The 17,997-nt window shown below is 49.6% G+C and overlaps 2 protein-coding genes across 3 annotated transcripts in view; one reads left to right on the forward strand and one right to left on the reverse strand.

Annotated features, from left to right (window-relative positions):
• Positions 1 to 411: 411 nt before the first annotated feature.
• On the reverse strand, positions 412 to 7,598 carry SIGMAR1 (sigma non-opioid intracellular receptor 1). Its single transcript, XM_070938990.1, is given in 7 exon segments — positions 412 to 3,802; positions 3,891 to 3,983; positions 5,937 to 6,137; positions 7,098 to 7,295; positions 7,298 to 7,360; positions 7,363 to 7,546; positions 7,548 to 7,598. Coding segments are annotated over 7 exon segments (1,017 nt in total). The 3' UTR covers positions 412 to 3,575.
• GALT (galactose-1-phosphate uridylyltransferase) overlaps positions 7,581 to 17,997 on the forward strand; it is a 29,890-nt gene continuing 19,473 nt past the window's right edge. The window contains exons 1-6 of one of the 2 annotated variants that reach the window (XM_070938988.1): positions 7,581 to 7,627; positions 8,332 to 8,501; positions 11,284 to 11,359; positions 15,519 to 15,567; positions 16,585 to 16,714; positions 16,951 to 17,007. In XM_070938988.1, the coding sequence (XP_070795089.1) occupies positions 7,597 to 7,627; positions 8,332 to 8,501; positions 11,284 to 11,359; positions 15,519 to 15,567; positions 16,585 to 16,714; positions 16,951 to 17,007 (513 nt within the window). In that variant the 5' untranslated portion in view covers positions 7,581 to 7,596. Of the gene's footprint in view, positions 7,628 to 7,783; positions 7,842 to 8,331; positions 8,502 to 11,283; positions 11,360 to 15,518; positions 15,568 to 16,584; positions 16,715 to 16,950; positions 17,008 to 17,997 lie in introns of those variants that run through there. The other variant, XM_070938989.1, reaches the window with a different exon arrangement.

Raw genomic sequence — 17,997 nt, forward strand, 5'->3', positions numbered from 1 at the left:
AGGCAGGAGTGGCTCCTCAGGAGGAGGTCTCCTCGAGAGTAAGGCTAATTGGCCACTCCCTTAGCCTATTTAAGGAGGAACGCCGACTGAAGCAATTTGCAGGGAACAACTTTGTTCACATACCTTTGTGTCTTGTCTTGCTTATCTTATCAGCTTCCTGCAAATTGCTTCTGGGCATTCTGCCAACCACAGTAAGCTTTCAGTTATTATTCTTTGAATTCTTGTAGGCTGTTAAGAAAGTTAACTAACAGCCATTGTTGTAAAAGACTGGTTTATTTAGGTTTGAGCGGATTTTGGGTGTGCTGCGTTCTTTGGGATCCGTAGCTGGGGCAGAACAAAGGGTGTCGTTCGTAAGGGCCTATTTTTGCAACCATGCCCAGCAACGAAGAAAAATAGAGACACACAAAGCGCCAGGTTTAATCACAGTCCATTGTATTGGTTGTTGTTTTTTTTAGTCAAAGTATAACAATCACACACCCACACGGATTCTCAAACACTTGTTCGTGAACATCAGACATGAGACGTTTGCAGTAACCGAGAAACAGAAACTGGAGACATGCTTATATATTTGACCGAGGGTTCCAACGGACTGCAAATTCTAGCCTGTCTGTGCCAGCTAGCTGCCAGCCTCACTGAAGGACGGCTTCAGAGAGAGTGGCCGGCGGAAGGAGAGGCGCGGAGGGAGACCTCGGTGCCGGGCAAACTTTCTGCAATGCGTCACTGCCTTTGATCTGACCTGAACAAAGGACGGCTTGAGCTCAGTGTGGGAGGAAAGGGGGGGGGGGAAATGTGCGCTTATGACTGTAATATTCAACTCCCAGAGGGGAAAAAAAAGCAGAAATTTGTAAATTTGCCAAGGATGCCCCTATTTTGGGGGGGCGGGGGGGGAGGGAAGGGAAGGGGTTGGGCTCTCTCATGGGTAGGGGAAACTTTCCAGCCAATGCAACTTGCCGTCAAATCTGGCTACTGGACCATACCAGCCCTCCAGGCAGCAGCCATGGGGGTCAGTTGAACAGTACTTCAACAGGTTTCCCACGGCTGTTGCAAGGAGGGATCAGAGACCCTCAAAGACCCTCTCCCCAACTACACTGGGGATGGCCAGGACAAACCATTATTGCCATCTACTGGCACTTTCCGCATATCAACTTCCGCCCACCTTTCAGAAGGAGGGGAAAAAAAAAGGACAAAGCCAAATGATGAAAAGAGGTGGGGGAAAAGGATTTCAACACCACACAAGAAGGGATGAGCCTCTCTTTCCATCTAGGCAAAACTAAGCTGAGGAGAAAGGAAGGATCCAGACTGGAGCCAGTCTGGGCCAAAATTGAGCCAGGTTTTGACAATCTAGCAATCTCCAGAGCGTTCTGAGGGAGATGGAGGACTCTTTCAGAAGACTGAAGCATTCAGGATGAGGATCTCTCTCTCGGGCGTTCTGGAACCAGGGACAGTCCAGAACTGACCACCAATACCATAAACCTAATTTCCATGCTACAGAAACAGGATCTTCTGGTTAATAATACTGGGTACGAAGAAAAGGAACTTCATTGTTAAGTAATGACACCCCTTTTTTTGATGGTTGCAATTTTGGGATATTCTGAGAGAAGGAAGAAGAGGTGCCTTGATTTGTTTTAGAACAGGGGTCCCCAAACTTGGCAACTTTAAGACTTGTGCACTTCAACTCCCAGAATTCTCCAGCCAGCTGGCTGGAGAATTCTGGGAGTTCAAGTCCACAAGTCTTAAAGCTGCCAAGTTTGGGGACCTCTGTTCTAGAGAATCAACAATCCTGGGTTTGGTCCCACTGCTTGAATTTCAGGTCAAAAACCTGAACATTGAGGGTTTGCCTATTTCTGCAACTCTAGACAGTCCATTTTTGAGTCAAGCAGATTCAGCCACCCTGGATCCCTGGCCCCATTCTTCCAGAGGTCACTTAACCTCCATGACTGCCTGGTTCTCAGCCAGATAACATCAACAACAGGAGGTATATATATATCTATCTATATATATAAATACACACACACATACACACGTGCATAGCTCAAGAGAATAAGGCGCATGGTTCGGGTGACGGATGGCGGTTCTGCATTATTACAGGACCAAACTGGATGAGATCTTGAAAATGTCTACAATCCATTTTTTTTTTTTTTTTGAGAAAAGAAGGGCTGCAAAAGACATTTTGGTTATTGGTGCTCCAGGCATTAAGACATACAGGAAGAACCAGTCACGAAAGGCAGCTAAAATGCTAACTGTCCTACTACACAGCAGCTACTGCTTAATTATAATAGCATCTCTTCAAAACCACAAGCTCTGTTTTGTATGAGGTGGTTCACTGGGCCATGGACGGAGAAGAGGGGGGATAGAAACGTGCAAATTCCACAAGGGAGCTAACCAGCCCAGCCTACTACCTGGAAGAGGCTAGATTTAGCTCCAAATGCGTCTAGTCTGAAATGGATGAGGTATGTGTGGATAATAATCACCAAGCCATTGAGAGTTGTTTTTTTTCTATTTCTAGGATGGGAGGAGGAGAATATGATAGGAACGGGAAAATACCTCTCCCCTCCGTCTCCTTTGAAATGATTTGGAAGACCTAAAACAGACGAGGAAATTAGCTGAAATTGGGTGTTGCAAGCAGGTAAGGAAGGATGAATTGATTGCCCATAAAGGACAATCAGCTGGCTGATTTGTGGTGAGAGGAAAAAGGTTCACGAAAGACCCAAGGAAAACACAACTGGAATTCCAAACTATTTTTCCAGGTGAGAAGCAAGATAAGAGTCGTGGAAGATCCACACACAGAGATCCCAAGGGGAACAACGCGAGTCTGCCGGAAAGAACTTTCCAGAAGCCCAGTCAAAACACCAGTCTGCATGGGTGTTTTCCAACCTGTGAATGCAGATATTGCTCAACCAAATTACCCGTTTACCATCTGAGAAATTGAAGTGAGGAAGGAAGGAAGGAAAAGGAAGTGCCCGGAAGTATTTGTCTGCCTTAAACAGTAGTGCAAATGTATACTCTCAAGGGCTCAATCCAAAAAGTTCTGCTGTTGTTTCTCAGCTGCCTATTGAATTTGTGGGGATCAAGAGGCCCGTTTGGAACAAAGCAGAGAAGGACCAAGGGAGCTTGGTGACAATGTTGTAGGAGGTATCTCTACTCAAAGCATGCAAGGAGGATGCAACGTCTCTTTCCTGGCAAATGCCACCATGACAAGATACATGCCACCATGCAAATGGCATTATTTGGGTCAATTGTACACCGATGCCACTGCACGTGGGCACCACTCCTTCCATAAAGCACACGGGACTTTCTTTTTTTTCTTTCTCTGCGTGGCTCCCAAATACTCTGAATATCCGGTCTCCACGAGAGACTGAATCTTCACCTTGTGAGCAGCATGGATACCTATTTACAGCTGGACATTCAGGTATCCATGGATGGGCAACTGAGGAGGACGTGGACCCACCTCTGCTTCCTGACACATGTGCGATGCACCCAACTGTGCAAGGCCGGGAGCCGCACCAGGTTTGCTAGCACACGAGATGGGAGGGAAGGGGGCGACCCTTTTATCAGCTTGGGGTGGGGGGGCAGACTCACTGACTCGTGCTGCTGAAGTACGTGTTAGCCTCCAAGACCAGGGCCTTGGCATAAACCCGGAGGGTGTAGAAGAGGGTGAGGAAGTCCTGAGTGCTGAAGATCGTGTCAGCAAGGGCAAAGGTCAGGGTGGAGGGGATGAAGCCTCGGCCATACTCGACCATCCATGTGCCGGCGCTCCACTGCACGGAGGTGACCTCTCCGGAACTGTGGACAATGGTGTCTCCTGCAGGAGGCAAACAGGCAGCAGTTGGAATCTCAACATGGGGTTCCCGTTCTCATGCCAGCCTCCAGGTGAGGAATCTGCAACTCACCTGGATAATAAATCTCACTTTTAGTCGTTCCCTCTTTCCATTGCCGGAAGGTCCCTGAGATGACCGTGTCGTAAATGTCAGCCCAATAGCGACCTGCCGTGGGGAGAAAGAACATCCAGACGCTAGTCCCAGATACAGGTACAGGCAAAGTGGCCAAGAAGAGTTTCTAACAGCTTCCGCCTTTTTTCTTGCAGTCATCGACCACCCGTTTAACACTGCATAAGCCAGTGTTTTTCAGTCTTGTGAACTTTAAGATGCAAAGGCCAAGCCATCTTAAAAGTTACCAAGGTTGAAAAACACTGCAATAGAAATTACAAGAGCAACCTGACAAAGTAGACCACAATCTACTAAAAAAATGTGGGTCAGACAGCATCGCCACCAGATGGATTCATAACTGGCTGACCAACCGCACTCAACGCGTAGTCCTCAATGGAACTGCATCTACATGGAGGGAAGTATGCAGTGGGGAATCCCAGGGCTCTGTTTTAGGCCCAGGGCTCTTCAACATCTTCATCAATGACTTGGACGAGGGGATAGATGGGGAACTCATCAAATTTGCAGAGGACACCAAGCTGGCAGGAATAGCCAACACTCCAGAAGATCGGCTCAAGATACAGATGGATCTCGACAGACTTGAACATTGGGCGTTATTTAACAAAATGAAATTCAAAGGAGAAAAAAGCAAGGTTCTACATTTAGGCAAGAAAAATAAAATGCTCAGGTACAGTATATGTGGTCCCTTGCTAATAGCAGTAACTGTGAGAGGGATCTTGGAGTCCTAGTGGACAACCATTTAGATATGAGCCAGCCATGTGCAGCAGCTGCCAAAAAAGCCAAACCAGTCTAGATGCAAGAATTATAAATGAGCATTGGAAGCATACGTGGGATGCAACCCAAGGCAGCTTACTTTCCAGAAAGGGAAACTGCATTTTGCAGTTGGCTGATGGTCTTGCTCTACTGAGCAGGCTAGCTTCCAAGTTCTAGCTGTCCCTATTTAATTTTATAGAGAGCACGATCAGTTCAAAAACGACATAGTGTCAACGACACAGCTTAAATGTTTTAAAAGCACTGATGGGCAAAGAGGCTTTGTCCTAGGAAGTTCGTTAAGCTAGGATGACTTTCTGGTTTAGCACCTGAGAGCTTGACTTTAAACATAGGGATACATTTCTGTATCCTGTCTACTAGGCCAGTTTGGTCTAGTTGTAAAAGCACCAGACTAGGAGATCGGGAGTTCAAATCCTGCCTCAGGCATGAAAGCCAGTTGGATGACCTTGGGCCAGTCATTCTCATAGCTCAGTCCACCTCAGAGTTGTTGTGGGAAAAATAGGAAGAATTAAGATTAAGATATGTTCACCGTTATGTAAAAATAGTACCTATTTGCTATCAATCTTAATACACAACTAATGCAGAACAAGGTGGGTGGGACTCATGCTTCTCACAATGTACTTTAGCAACATATATTAATAATATACAATTACAAGTAGTTCTCCACGTACGACCACCGTTGAGTCCAAAACTTCTGTTGCTAAGTGAAACATTTATTAGGTGAATTTGCTTCATTTTACGATGCTTCTTGCCACAGTTGTTAAATGAATCACTACAGCTGTTAAGTTAGTCAAACTGTTGTTAAGCGAATCCGGCTACCCCATGGATTTTGCTTGTCAGAAGGTCACAAAAGGGGATCACGTGACCCTGGGACGCTGCAACCGTCATAAATATGAGTCAGTTGCCAAGCCTCTGAGTTTTGATCACGTGACCCCGGGGGTGCTTACAACGGTCGTAAGTGTGAAAACTGGTCATCAGTCTCTTTTTGCGGTGTACCGGAGGTTTCTAAGAAGAGACTGGACATCCACTTGTCTGAAATGGTACAGGTTCTCCTGCTTGAGCAGGGGGCTGGACTAGAAGACCTCCAAGGTCCCTTCCAGATTCTATTCTGTTCTACTTGCGAACTGTTGTAAGTGGAGGACTCGGTGTATTATACCGGTAAGAAAACCCCTAAATAACGGATCTTGGGGTTCCGGCTGGCCTGGAGGCGAGGGGGCTCACCTGAGTGGCCGCCGGTGTCGACGGCGGTGCCGAAGAGCAGCACGTACTCCGAGAGGGAGGCGTGCAGGAGGCACATGGAGCCCATCCAGCCGCCGGCGTTGACGAACACCCAGCGCAGGTCCTCGTCCGGCAGCACGTGCCCCGGGTGCTTCCGCCGCAGCTCCACGATGATCTTGGCGAAGGCCAGCTCGTGGTCCAGGCCTGCAAGGAGGGGGGGGGGGAGAGAGGAGAGGTGCTTGAGGCCGGACGAGCACCATGGGGACTGGAGTCCACCTGCACCCCCTCCTCAGAGCCCCGCTGAGCACCTTGGACATTGGAGTTCGTCCGCTCCCCCTCCCCAGAGCACTGCAGAGCACCATGGACATTGAAGTCCACCTGCACTCCCTCCTCCGAGCCCCGCTGAGCACCATGGACATTGGAGTCCACCTGCACCCCCTCCCCAGGACTATGCAGAGCACCATGGGGATTGCAGTCCACCCGCACCCCCTCCTCAGAGCCCCGCTGAGCACCATGGACACTGGAGTTCGTCCGCTCCCCCTCCCCAGGGCACTGCAGAGCACCATGGACATTGGAGTCCATCTGCACCCCCTTCCAAGGCTACGCTGAGCACCATGGGGACTGGAGTCCACCTGCACTCCCTCCTCCGAGCCCCACTGAACACCATGTACATTGGAGTCCACCTGCACCCCCTCCCCAGGGCTTCGCAGAGCACCATAGGAACTGGAGTCCACTAGCACCCCCTCCTCAGAGCCCCGCAGAGCACCATGGACACTGGAGTTCGTCCGCTCCCCTTCCCCAGGGCACTGCAGACCACCATGGACATTGGAGTCCACCTGCACCCCCTTCCAAGGCTACGCTGCGCACCATGGGGCCTGGAGTCCACCCACACGCTCTCCTCAGAACCTCGCTGAGCACCTTGGACATTGGAGTTTGCCCTCTCCCCCTCCCCTGGGCTCTGCAGAGCAGCATGGACATTGGACTCCACCTGCACCCCCCAACCCAGGGCTCCACTGAGCACCATGGACACTGGAGTCCACCTGCACTCCTTCCTCCGAGCCCCGCTGAGCACCATGGACATTGGAGTCCACCTGCTATCCCTGCTCAGGGCCCCGCTGAGCACCATGGTCGCCGGAGTCCACCCCCCGATTCCCCCGCACTGACCGGCGTGGTGCTTGGCCAGGCGCGCGATCTCCTCAGGCTCGAACTCGAAGCGCCGCGAGGAGGCCCATCCGCGCAGCGCCTGGATCAGCAGCGCCGCCGCCGCCACCGCCAGCCCCAACCGCAGGCCCCGACCGGCCCACCCAGAGCCCGGCCCGGGGAGCCACCGCATCCTCCCGCCTCTTCTCTCGCCTCTCCCGCCGAAGCCGCCGCTGAGGGGACGCGAGACAAGGCCAAGGCCGCCCGCCTCAGGGGTGGGGTGGGCGGGCCAAGGACACGCCGCGCGGGGTGCTGGCCAATCGCCGCCCTGGCGTCCACCGGCGGAGCCAATGAGCGCGGGCGCCGCCGGCGGTCGGCTGCGCCCCCCGCCACGCGCTGCTTACGTCACGCCGGGCCGCCAATCGCGCGCGAGGCGGTGACCTCGCGCTTCCTCCGTCGACTCCCCCCTCCCTCCCTCAAGATCACGTGGCGCCGGTCACATGATCGCGGGAAGGCGGAAGGCATGGAGGCCGCTGCCAAGTTCCAGCCCAGCGGTAACCAACGCCGCCCCTCCCCCCGCCTGCGAGGGGGGGGGCTCTTTCTCAAGCGAGCAGGCGGGGGAGGGGCTTCCCATGAAAGGGGAGCCTGTTGATAGGTGGAGGAGCAGGAGGGGGAGGAGACCGAGGAAGGGGCTTGGTCTCTTGCTAGGGAGCCGCCGCTGCCTTGGACAGGGAAGAGGCGGGCCTTCTTGGCAAAGGGGCGGAGCCTGTACGGGAGGGGCGGGGCTTTCTGGTGGAGAGGGCGGAGCGAGTGGATCTGGTTCTTCAGAGGATGGGCCCCGTTGCTGACGAGGAGGAGGGGCTATTCTGGAGGGGAGGAGTCTATTGCTGCAGAGGCGGGGCTATCCTGAAGGGGCGGGGCCTGTTGCTTGTGAGGAGGAGCTATCATGGAGGGGCGTGGCCTGTTGCTGGAGAGGAGGGGCTGGCCCATTGGAGTGGGGTCTTCCTGTGGGCAGGGTATTCCTATGCGGATGGGGGGGGTGTCTTGCTTGGGTGAAGGGGCGGGGCTTGTTTCTGTGGAGGCGTGGCTAACCCAGAGGGGTGGTGCTTATTGCTGGGGGGGGGCTGGACTAGCCCAGAGGTTCTTGGGGGGGGCAGGGCATTCTGGGTGGGTGGGGCCTGTTGCTGGGGAGGAGCATTTTCCCCTTGATCACCTGGTGGGACCCCTTCCAGCCTCACCACCCGCATCTCTTCCGCAGAGCACCAACACCTGCGCTACAACCCTCTGCGGGAGGACTGGGTGCTGGTCTCTGCCCACCGCATGCGGCGCCCCTGGCAAGGGCAGGTGGAGAAGCCCCCCGAGGAGGACCCCCCACGCCACGACCCGGCCAACCCTTTGTGTCCTGGGGCCACGCGGGCAAACGGCAAGGTGGGCAGCCTGGGGAACAGAGGCCGTAGGGTCCAGGTCTCTGCTCCCTCCTCACCCCAACCCTCGATTTTGTGCCCGGAGTTTGCTTGCCCCTTTCTCCTTCTGGGGCTTCCTTCCTTGGAGGACCCAATCCTGGCACCTGAGTAGCCCCCTGAAGGATTTCGGAGCTTGTATTCGATCTGTTAGGTAGATTTTTATCCCGTGTTTATTATTCGATAAATAACTGGAGGTGGTGAACATATCGAATAGAATCGTGGAATTATAAAACTGGCGGAGACCTTGGAGGTCTTCTTGTCCAGCCCCATAGTTCCATAATCTGTCCCCGCCCTGTGAGGTGGGTTGGATTGGAAGGGAGGGATTGGTCCAAAGTCACTCAGCTGCCTTTCGTGCCTAAAACAGAACTGGAACTCATAGCTTCCTGGTGTCAAGTTTCGAGGTCGTCTCAAATAAATTGCATTTCAAACAAAGTCTTTGATGAAAACTTCCATTTATTAAGCACGACATTCTAACTCCGACTCCATCGTAGCCAACACTGACTTCCTGACCCAAAACCCTCCTATTCCTTTCCCCACTCCTCTGCACTCATTGGCCATCTTCCAAATCACTCTACCCCTAATCTACTGCTCCAGCTCAAAGGAATTTCCCCCCTCCCATCCATCTCCTAGGGGATATTATCTCCAGAGAAAATAAGTAGGTGAAAAGTCAAACGTCCCTTTCCAGACGCCTCCGCTTCTCCTTCTTATGTCAGCACTAGAGTAAATGCAGCTTGAAGTGCTGACACCTGGTTTCTAAGCCAGCCCACCCAAACCACATCTGTACGATGATGGTTCTGCCATGCACGTTGGTACTTTCTTGAGAACGAGAGAGAGAAGTTATCCCATTGAAGCTGAGAAGTATCGGCTGAGCAATTTTGGCCTGACCTGAAGACTGTAGAAATCCAGAATTCAGTCAGGCAAGGCTGGGAAAATATCTACAGACCCCTCACATCCTGGACATAAACTGTTGCAACTCCTACCCTCAAAACAACATTATAGGGCACTGCACACCAGAACAATTAGACACAAGGAGAGTTTTTTTCCCCCACATGCTATCATTCTGCTAAACAAATAATTCCCACAACAGTGTCAAACTATTACTAAGACTGTATTACTATTCTTCTTCTCGTCCTTCCTAGTATCTATCACTTCCCACTTACGACTATGACCATGTTGCTTGTATCTTTACAATTTATATTTTTATTGTTTCCTAGTATGATTTGATTGCTTATTAGTATCCTATGACTACCACTAAGTGTTGTATCTTATGATTCTTGACAGATATATTTTTATTTTTTCTTTATGTACACTGGGAGCTTATGCACCAAAGACAAATTCCTTGTGTGCCCAATCACACTTGGCCAATAAAGTAGGTGAAATGAGGACCCAGTTTGTGGGGGCAATAAGCTGACTTTGTATAAATATACAAAAGGATGAAGGCTATTGCTGAGCACATTGTAAGCCGCCCTGAGTCTTCGGAGAAGGGCGGCATATAAATCAAATTAAAAAAATAAATAAATAAAGAATAATTCTTTTTCTTCTTCCTCTTCTTCTTCTTGTTGTCTTCTTTTTCCTCCTCCTCTTCTTCTTCTTTTCTTCTTCTTCCTCTTCCTCTTCTCCTTCTCCTTCTCCTTCTCCTTCTTCTTTTTCTCCTCCTCCTCCTCCTTCCATCATTCTCGGCTCCACCACATTCTCTGAGCTCCTCTTTGGATAACTTGCGGCTGGGAACAACACATTCTCTCAAAATCTAAAATAAACATAGCTTCACCTTCGATTTTGCAGTCAGTGTAGCTCTTTTCTGTACCCCATGCTGGCTTCCTCGGATGTCAGTACGTTTCTTCACTTTTGTCCCTAACATATTTTTTCCAGCAGAAGGAAAATATAGGCAGTCCTCGGCCTAACGACCACATTTGAGCCCAAAATTTCAGTTGCTAAACAAAATTGTTAAGTGAGTTTTGCCCCCAATTTTTACGACCTTTCTGGCCCTCGGTGTTAAGTGAATCACTGCACTGGTGAAGTTAGGAAAACGGTTGTTAAGTGAATCTGGCTTCCCCATTGTGTTTGATTTTACTTTGCTTACTTTTATCCAAAGAAGAGAATATATCTAACTTTGTTCTTATTCTGAAATTGCTTCCGGATTTTGTGCTTGCCAATGAAAAAAATAATAATGAAACTTTGATTTTGTTTTTGTTAACTAGACAGGCTTATTGTTATAGAAATGGCTTGTATATACGGTTGTGTAAAAGCAAAAAGTTGTGGTTAGTCATTGTGTTATTTTCTACTGTGTTAAAGAGAGTCGGAAGTCTGTGCCTTTTTCTTTCCTTTTTTCCCTTTACACGATATCTCTTTTATTTTCTTAGTTTTCCACTACTATTTTTCCTTTTGCATTTTGTACTTCGATAAACGAATAAAAAATTCTAACAGCGTAAAAAGAAAAAAAAATTAAGAAAGATTTTGCTTAAGAAAGAGGTCACAAAAGGGGATCACGTGACCCCCGGGACATTGTAAACCCGTCATTAATATGAGTCAGCTGCCAAGCGTCTGAACCCAAGGATGCTGCAATGATTGGGTGAAAACTGGTCCTTTTTTCAGTGCCATTGTAAGTAACAGTCAGTAAATGAAAGGTTGTATGTCGAGGACTACCTCGGAGACCTTGATCATATCCAAAAAGGAGGAAAAATCTTGGAATCCAACAGTTCGTTATATAATTAATACCTTATTAATCTCTCTCTATTTGTCTCATGCAGGTAAATCCTCACTACGAGAGCACGTTCGTCTTTGACAATGATTTCCCTGCATTGCAACCAGATGCTCCAGAACCTGGTAAGAGTTCCTTTCACCTTTGCTAAGCCAAAGGTGTACTTTTCTTCATGAGTCAATTGGACTTCATTGTTTTTCTTTCAAGACGTTTTGCTCCTCGTCCAAGAAGCTTCTTCAGCTCTGACTGGATGGTGGGGAATGGAAGGATTTATGTTCCTGTTCTGTCCCCGTCTCACACACACACACACACAAACAGACAGCCGGGGGTTAAATATACTGGCAGACAACCAATTCTTCCGATAAGACGCTTGGCAGCAACCCAGTAGCTGCTTGCAAAGAACTTTTACTCAATAAACAAAATACCCACAGTCAAGAATTGTCCAGTTCGTAAAATAAATCCAAGGCCGATAATGTTGTTTCCAAAGATGCAATGTGACTTGATAGTAGTTAGTTTTGTCCGTCACAGAATCTGAATGGCCACCACGCTCCCTTTTATACCCTGTGGGGTGTGGTCCAGTGACTCAGCCTAATCTCGGGCACGCCTTTTCTTCTGTTGCGCGCACTTATCTCTGCGACGCTGGCATGGATCCAGCCAAGACTCATTACCCTCATCACTGTCCACCTGTGGCTGCGTGGATGTGCTTGGCCCTGGCCCTATCTCTTGCCCTTCGGCGGACACCAAAGGCATTGCCAGAGAGGAGGATCCTGGAGAGGGAGGCCTTGCCAACTCCTCTCCTTCACTCTCGGAGTCCTCTCCTGCCGATGACACAGGCTCCGGTAACGGAGCCACAACAGTTCCTTGCAGACAGCTGGTCATTTGCATCCTTTTAGAGGGTTGTTGAGGCCCCTTGGAGGTTTATCTGTGCCCTCAGGGTCACTATTCATATAAACACTACTTTATATACGTACCTACTACACATTAAATATGGCCTTTTCACTATAATATCTTCTCTTAGCAGTCACTAAACATTGATTTTAGATTTCTTTTCCAGCCAATTATATCACCTATTCCATGTTTCGTAATAAACCGTTTCCTCTCTGTCTTTGAGTTCCATCGTTAACTTATCTGATTCAGCACCTTTTTTATAATCATCGTGTTTGATGGAGCATGCTGTTGTTTCCAATTTGGGCAAATGAAATTCTGACGGCGGTGATTATGTGGAGCATGAGGTATTGAATATCTTTACTCATTTTTTCTTTTATAATCCCCCCCAAAAATAGTTCTGGTTTCATGTCAGTTTTTTGCTCAATCATTTCGTCCAACCACTTTTTAATTTTTTTACCAGTAGTCTCTGGCAAACAAAATGCATATGTATACAATTGGCTGAAGGATAAAATGGATATTACTAAAGATGCCAGTATTGGAAAGCTGTAAAAGTGTAACTAAGATTTCAAAAATGTAACTGTTGAATAAACATAAATTAAAAAAAGAAGAAGTGCTGAAAGGCCATTTCCACCACTCAGGTGACCCTGAGGACACAGACAAACTTCCAAGTGGCCTCAGGGACCCTCTGAAAGGATGCAAAGGACCAGCTGTCTGCAAGGAGTATCAATCCTACCATCCCCTACCATCCAGTCAGAATTGAAGAAGCTGCTTGGATGAGAAGCGAAACGTCTTCAAAGAAAAACCAGAAAGTCCAATTGCCTCTTGGAAAAAAAGCACCTTTGGGACAACCATGACTTGGAGGACTGAGAATGTCCATAGACACTAAGCCAAGAATGTTGGCTTGGTGGTGTCAGGGCCATGGGATGTACTGTATCTCTCCCTGTCCTTCAGAAGTTAGCTTAAATGGGACTGAACAAAAAACTGTTAAATGCATTTGTTCGTCATCTAAGTCATTTTTTTCACTGTTGTTGTTATAACTTTGAAGGGTTTTTTTATTTATTATTTAAATTTTTATACCGCCCTTCTCCCGAGGGACTCAGGGCAGTGCACAGCCAGCAATAAAACACACATATACATAAAATTTAAAAACAATTTAAAATATATTAAATAATTTGGCCCCAATATTATTAAAAAAAACTAAGACAACCATTAAAATTCATGTTTAGGCCAACCCAGCTTGTTGGAACAATAACGTCTTGAGGGCATGGCGAAAGGCGCATAGGTCAGGAATCATCCGTATCTCCGGGGGCAATTCATTCCAGAGGGCAGTTGCCCTCACAGAGAAGGCTCTCCCCTTGGGGGTCGCCAGTCGACATTGTTTGACTGATGGCACCCTGAGGAGGCCCTCTCTGTGGGAGCGTATTGGCCGGTGGGAGGCTGTCGGTAGCAGAAGGCGATCTCGTAAGTACCCAGGTCCTAAGCCATGGAGCGCTTTAAAGATGATAACCAACACCTTGAATCGCACCCGGAAGACCACCGGGAGCCAGTGCAGCTCGCGCAGGAGAGGTGTTACATGGGTGCGCCGTGTCGTTCCCATAATCACCCGCGCGGCCACATTCTGGACCAGTTGGAGCCTCCGAGTGCTCTTCAAGGGGAGCCCCATGTAGAGAGCATTACAGTAGTCCAGGCGGGAAGTGACGAGTGACTGTGCGCAAGGAGTCCCGATCCAGAAAGGGACACAACTGGTGAATCAGGCGAACCTGATAAAAAGCCCCCCTGGTCATAGCCGTCACATGATCTTCAAGAGACAGCCGTGCATCCAGGAGGACACCCAAGTTGCGAGCCCTCTCTGAGGGGGACAAGATCTCACCCCCAATAGTCAACGATGGAACCAGCTGGCTATACTGGGATGCCAGAAACCACAGCCACTCGGTCTTGGAGGGGTTGAGTCTGAGCCTGTTTCTCCCCATCCAGGCCCGCGCGGCCTCCAGGCACCGGGACATCACGTCAAGGGCATCATTGGGGTGGTCCGGGGTGGAGATGTACAGCTGAGTATCATCAACGTACTGATGGAACTTCACCTTCACGGATGATCTCACCCAGCGGCTTCACAAAAATGTTGAACAGGAGGGACGAGAGGACCGACCCTTGCGGCACCCCACAAACAAGGCGCCTCGGGGTCGACCTCTGTCCCCCTGCTAACACAGACTGCGTGCGGTCAGAGAGGAAGGAGGGTCACTATAAATGAATGGCTGTTAGTTGAGAACTAACCGTAGCTTATTTATTTCTTCCATTGTCCGAAATGTATATCAGAGCAGCCAGTCTCTTTAAGTGGAGGTTTCCTTGGGAGACACTTAAGACTGGGATTTAAGGCTAAGCACCTGCAAACATTTGCCATGTATTTATTTGTTTGTTTTCAAACAAACAAGCAAACAAATAAATATTGCCCCCCCCATCTTATCTTACCAGTGGGTAACTCTGGGTGGCTTACAGTCATAAAAGTGTATCTATACCTATATATATATTAGAACAGTGCTTCTCAACTTCTGTAGTTTTAATCGGCATGGCTGGGGAATTCTGGGAGTTGAAGTCCATCCCGCTTCAATTGCACAGGCTGAGAAACACCTCATTAAAACATGAATAAATTAAAACCCAATCATTAAAATCTGAGGACACGCAGGGAGGGCTGGGGCAGAATGGGGGGCGGGGAAGAGGTGGGATCTGTCGTTACTCGATCAATCCCCTCCTCTGCACCGTTCCCCCGTTGGGGAGCCAACCAACCAGGTCTTTAAGGCCCTTATGAAAAGATAGGAGGGTTGAGACCAAACTCACATGGGGGCAGAGGGAGGGAAGATGTTCCAGAGGGCAGGAGCCACAGCAGAGAAGGCCCTTCTCCTGCACCCCGCCAGACGGAATAATCGGTTTGACGGGACCCGCATCCTGCAGTCAAGATTGAATTGCTTCTTTTGAGCTTCCGTCACTCTTCAACTTGTCATTCAAGCGGGAGGAGGAAAGGGGGAAACGGAATGCTGAGAATGTGTGTGTGGAACGTGAGAGCCTGGAAACCATCAAGGTCACCACGGCAGGTGCTGGAGAAAGAGACGGACTGTTCCCATAACAAGAGGACGTCTCATAATCGGACAATCACCCAGGGGTGGGAGAAAGGGAATCTATCGTTTTCACTAAGCGAGCATTTGTGCAGGAAAAACCAGAGCTGGTTTTTCTTCTGAAGTTCCGAGATGGTGTGTCCAATAAAGTTATACTTTTGGGGAGTTCAAATATCCTGAGACTGTTTACTTCTTTTGCGTTCGTTAGTCGGACCGTGGATACCTGCCTTTTTTTCTCTTAATTATACCCTCCTTCTCTTTCTTACTGACGAATATTCTTCTCCTGCAGAGGCCGATGACCATCCCTTGTTTCGCTCAGCGTCAGCGCGAGGCGTGTGGTAAGTCTAGCCTGCTCCTTGTTGTCCTGAGCTAAGTCTCATTAACCCCTGGAGGTGGGAGCGGAATTGCTTTCCGCTGTTATTTCTTTTTTATTATGTTATAACATAAGCCACGGTGGCGCATGGTTAGAGTGCAGTACTGCAAGCTACTTCTGCTGCCTGCCGGCTGCCTGCAGTTGGCAGTTCAAATCTCACCAGACTCGAGGTTGACTCAGCCTTCCATCCTTCCGAGGTGGGTAAAATAAGGACCCAGATTGTTGGGGGCAAGAGGCTGACTCTGTAAACCGCTTAGAGAGGGCTGTGAAGCGGTATATAAATCTGCTAGTGCTAAGTTCTCTCTGTCTGACCATCCATCCATCCATCCATCCATCCATCCATCCATCCATCTATCTATCTATCTATCTATCTATCTATCTACCTATCTATCTATCTATCTATCTATCTATCTCTGAACCACGATGGTGCAGTGGTTAGAGTGCAGTATTGTAGGCTGACTCTGCCCACAGCCTCAAGTTCAAGCCTGTCAGGGCTCCAAGTTGACTCAGCTTTCCATCCTTCCTAGGTGGGAAAAATGAGGACCCAGTTTGTTCGGGGAGGGGGGGCAATAGGCTGACTATGTAAACCGCTTACTTAGGGCTGCAAGTGCTATTGCGAAAAATAGATAGATAGATAGATAGATAGATAGATAGATAGATAGATAGGCAGATAGATAGATAGATAGATAGGCAGGCAGGCAGGCAGGCAGATCCTCCTCCCTGCAAGCCCCACTCTCTTCTAGCACTGATGACATTATCTAGTTGGGTAATGAAACATCTGCAAGAAAAACCCCAAGCTCAGAGAGCACCAAGGACCCCCACAGGAACCAACCATCCTGGGGATGGATCGGTGCCTCTTTTCTACTTAACTTTCTCTCCTTTAGGATATGGGTCATCTACTTAGATGGAATTCAGGGATGGTACTTTCTGTTATGGCCTGTACGGATCATCCCAGAAGCCTTCCTTCCTCTCTTCTCCCCAGCAAAGTCATGTGCTTCCATCCCTGGACTGACCTTACCCTGCCACTGATGTCTCTTGCTGACATCCGCCGGGTGATTGACAAGTGGGCAGAGATAGCGGTCGAGTTGGGTGCCTCTTACACCTGGGTGCAGGTGAGTGTCTCTGCAAGGAATCGTGGCCCGGCCTTTCCTCTGCCGGGCCCAGTTTAAATCCTGCATCAGTGTGGTCCAGTGTTTTTTCACTTGCTGGCTGGCTGGGGAATTCTGGGAGTCGAAGTCCGCAAGTCTTAAAGTGGCCAAGATTGGAAACCCCTGGGGTAAACAAAACAATCCTGTTGTTTTTTGTTTGTTGGCTTGTCTCCTTGTCTCCTTGTTTATGTTGGTTTCAGATCTTTGAGAACAAGGGAGCCACGATGGGCTGTTCAAATTCCCACCCTCACTGTCAGGTAAGATCAGAGGTTCTCTCCCTGAATTTAGCAGTGGAGCTGTCGCCCGAGGTCTGATGATCAGGAGATGTTTTTTGAAGGACATTTCTGGGCTCTTGAACAGGGGTCCCTGTCAGTGTAATTATGAGCTGGGATACAGCGAGGGGATTCAAATAATTCCACCACTGGTTTGTTAAAAATGAGAAGCATGTGCATGCATGTGCACACGGCTTTTGTGCATGCATGCGCACACGGCTTCTGCGCATCCATGCAACTTCTGTGCGTGCACGGCTTCCGCCTCGAGGCGAGGCTCGACCAAGCAGCCTTTCAAGGCCTGCTCCCCTCCATCTCTGCTCTCCGGGGCAGCAGCTGCTTCTCTCCACACTTCTGGGAGTGTGTCTTTGTGCAATTTAGCAGCTGTGAGACACACCGCTTTCCTCTAAGTCCCATCCGGAACGCGCTGCAGCTGAGAGAAACAATATTCAACATGGTTGCTGCTTCTCTCGGCCGCAGCGCTTTCCGGATGGGACTTAGGGGAAAGCGGCGGCTCATAGCTGCTAAATTGCACAAGACACTCTCTCCCAGCAAGAGCAGCAGCGGAGAAAAGCAGCTGCCCACCCGGAGAGCACATGGAGCGTCCCCACGAGCGACTGAGGATCGGCAAGGGATGGAAGAAGCGGCTACAAGATCTCCGCTGCAGCGCTTTCCAGGTGGGACTTCTTGCAGGTAAGAAGAACCGCCTGTTCCATTTCCAAACCGCTTTGGCCGTCCTGCCCCCACCCCCCATGGCCCTTCAGCCTAGTGTGGCAGGCTGCAAGCCAAATAAATTGCTTCGGACTGGGGGGGCCTTTCTTTGAGGCCGGGGGGGGGGGCGGAGGTGGCATGCGGGCAGAGGCCCGGGGCAAGGCCAGAGCGGGGGAATGGTACATTCCCCAACCCAGCCAAGGCGAACGGTGAGCGGGCGGAGGCTCCGGGGCAAGGCCGGAACAGGGGAATGGTGCGTCCTTGGGC

This window comes from Pituophis catenifer, unplaced genomic scaffold, assembly GCF_029215685.1.
Source record: "Pituophis catenifer annectens isolate HBS135680 unplaced genomic scaffold, rPitCat1.0.hap2 SCAF_2, whole genome shotgun sequence".
In the NCBI taxonomy this organism is placed as follows: Eukaryota; Metazoa; Chordata; class Lepidosauria; order Squamata; family Colubridae; genus Pituophis; species Pituophis catenifer.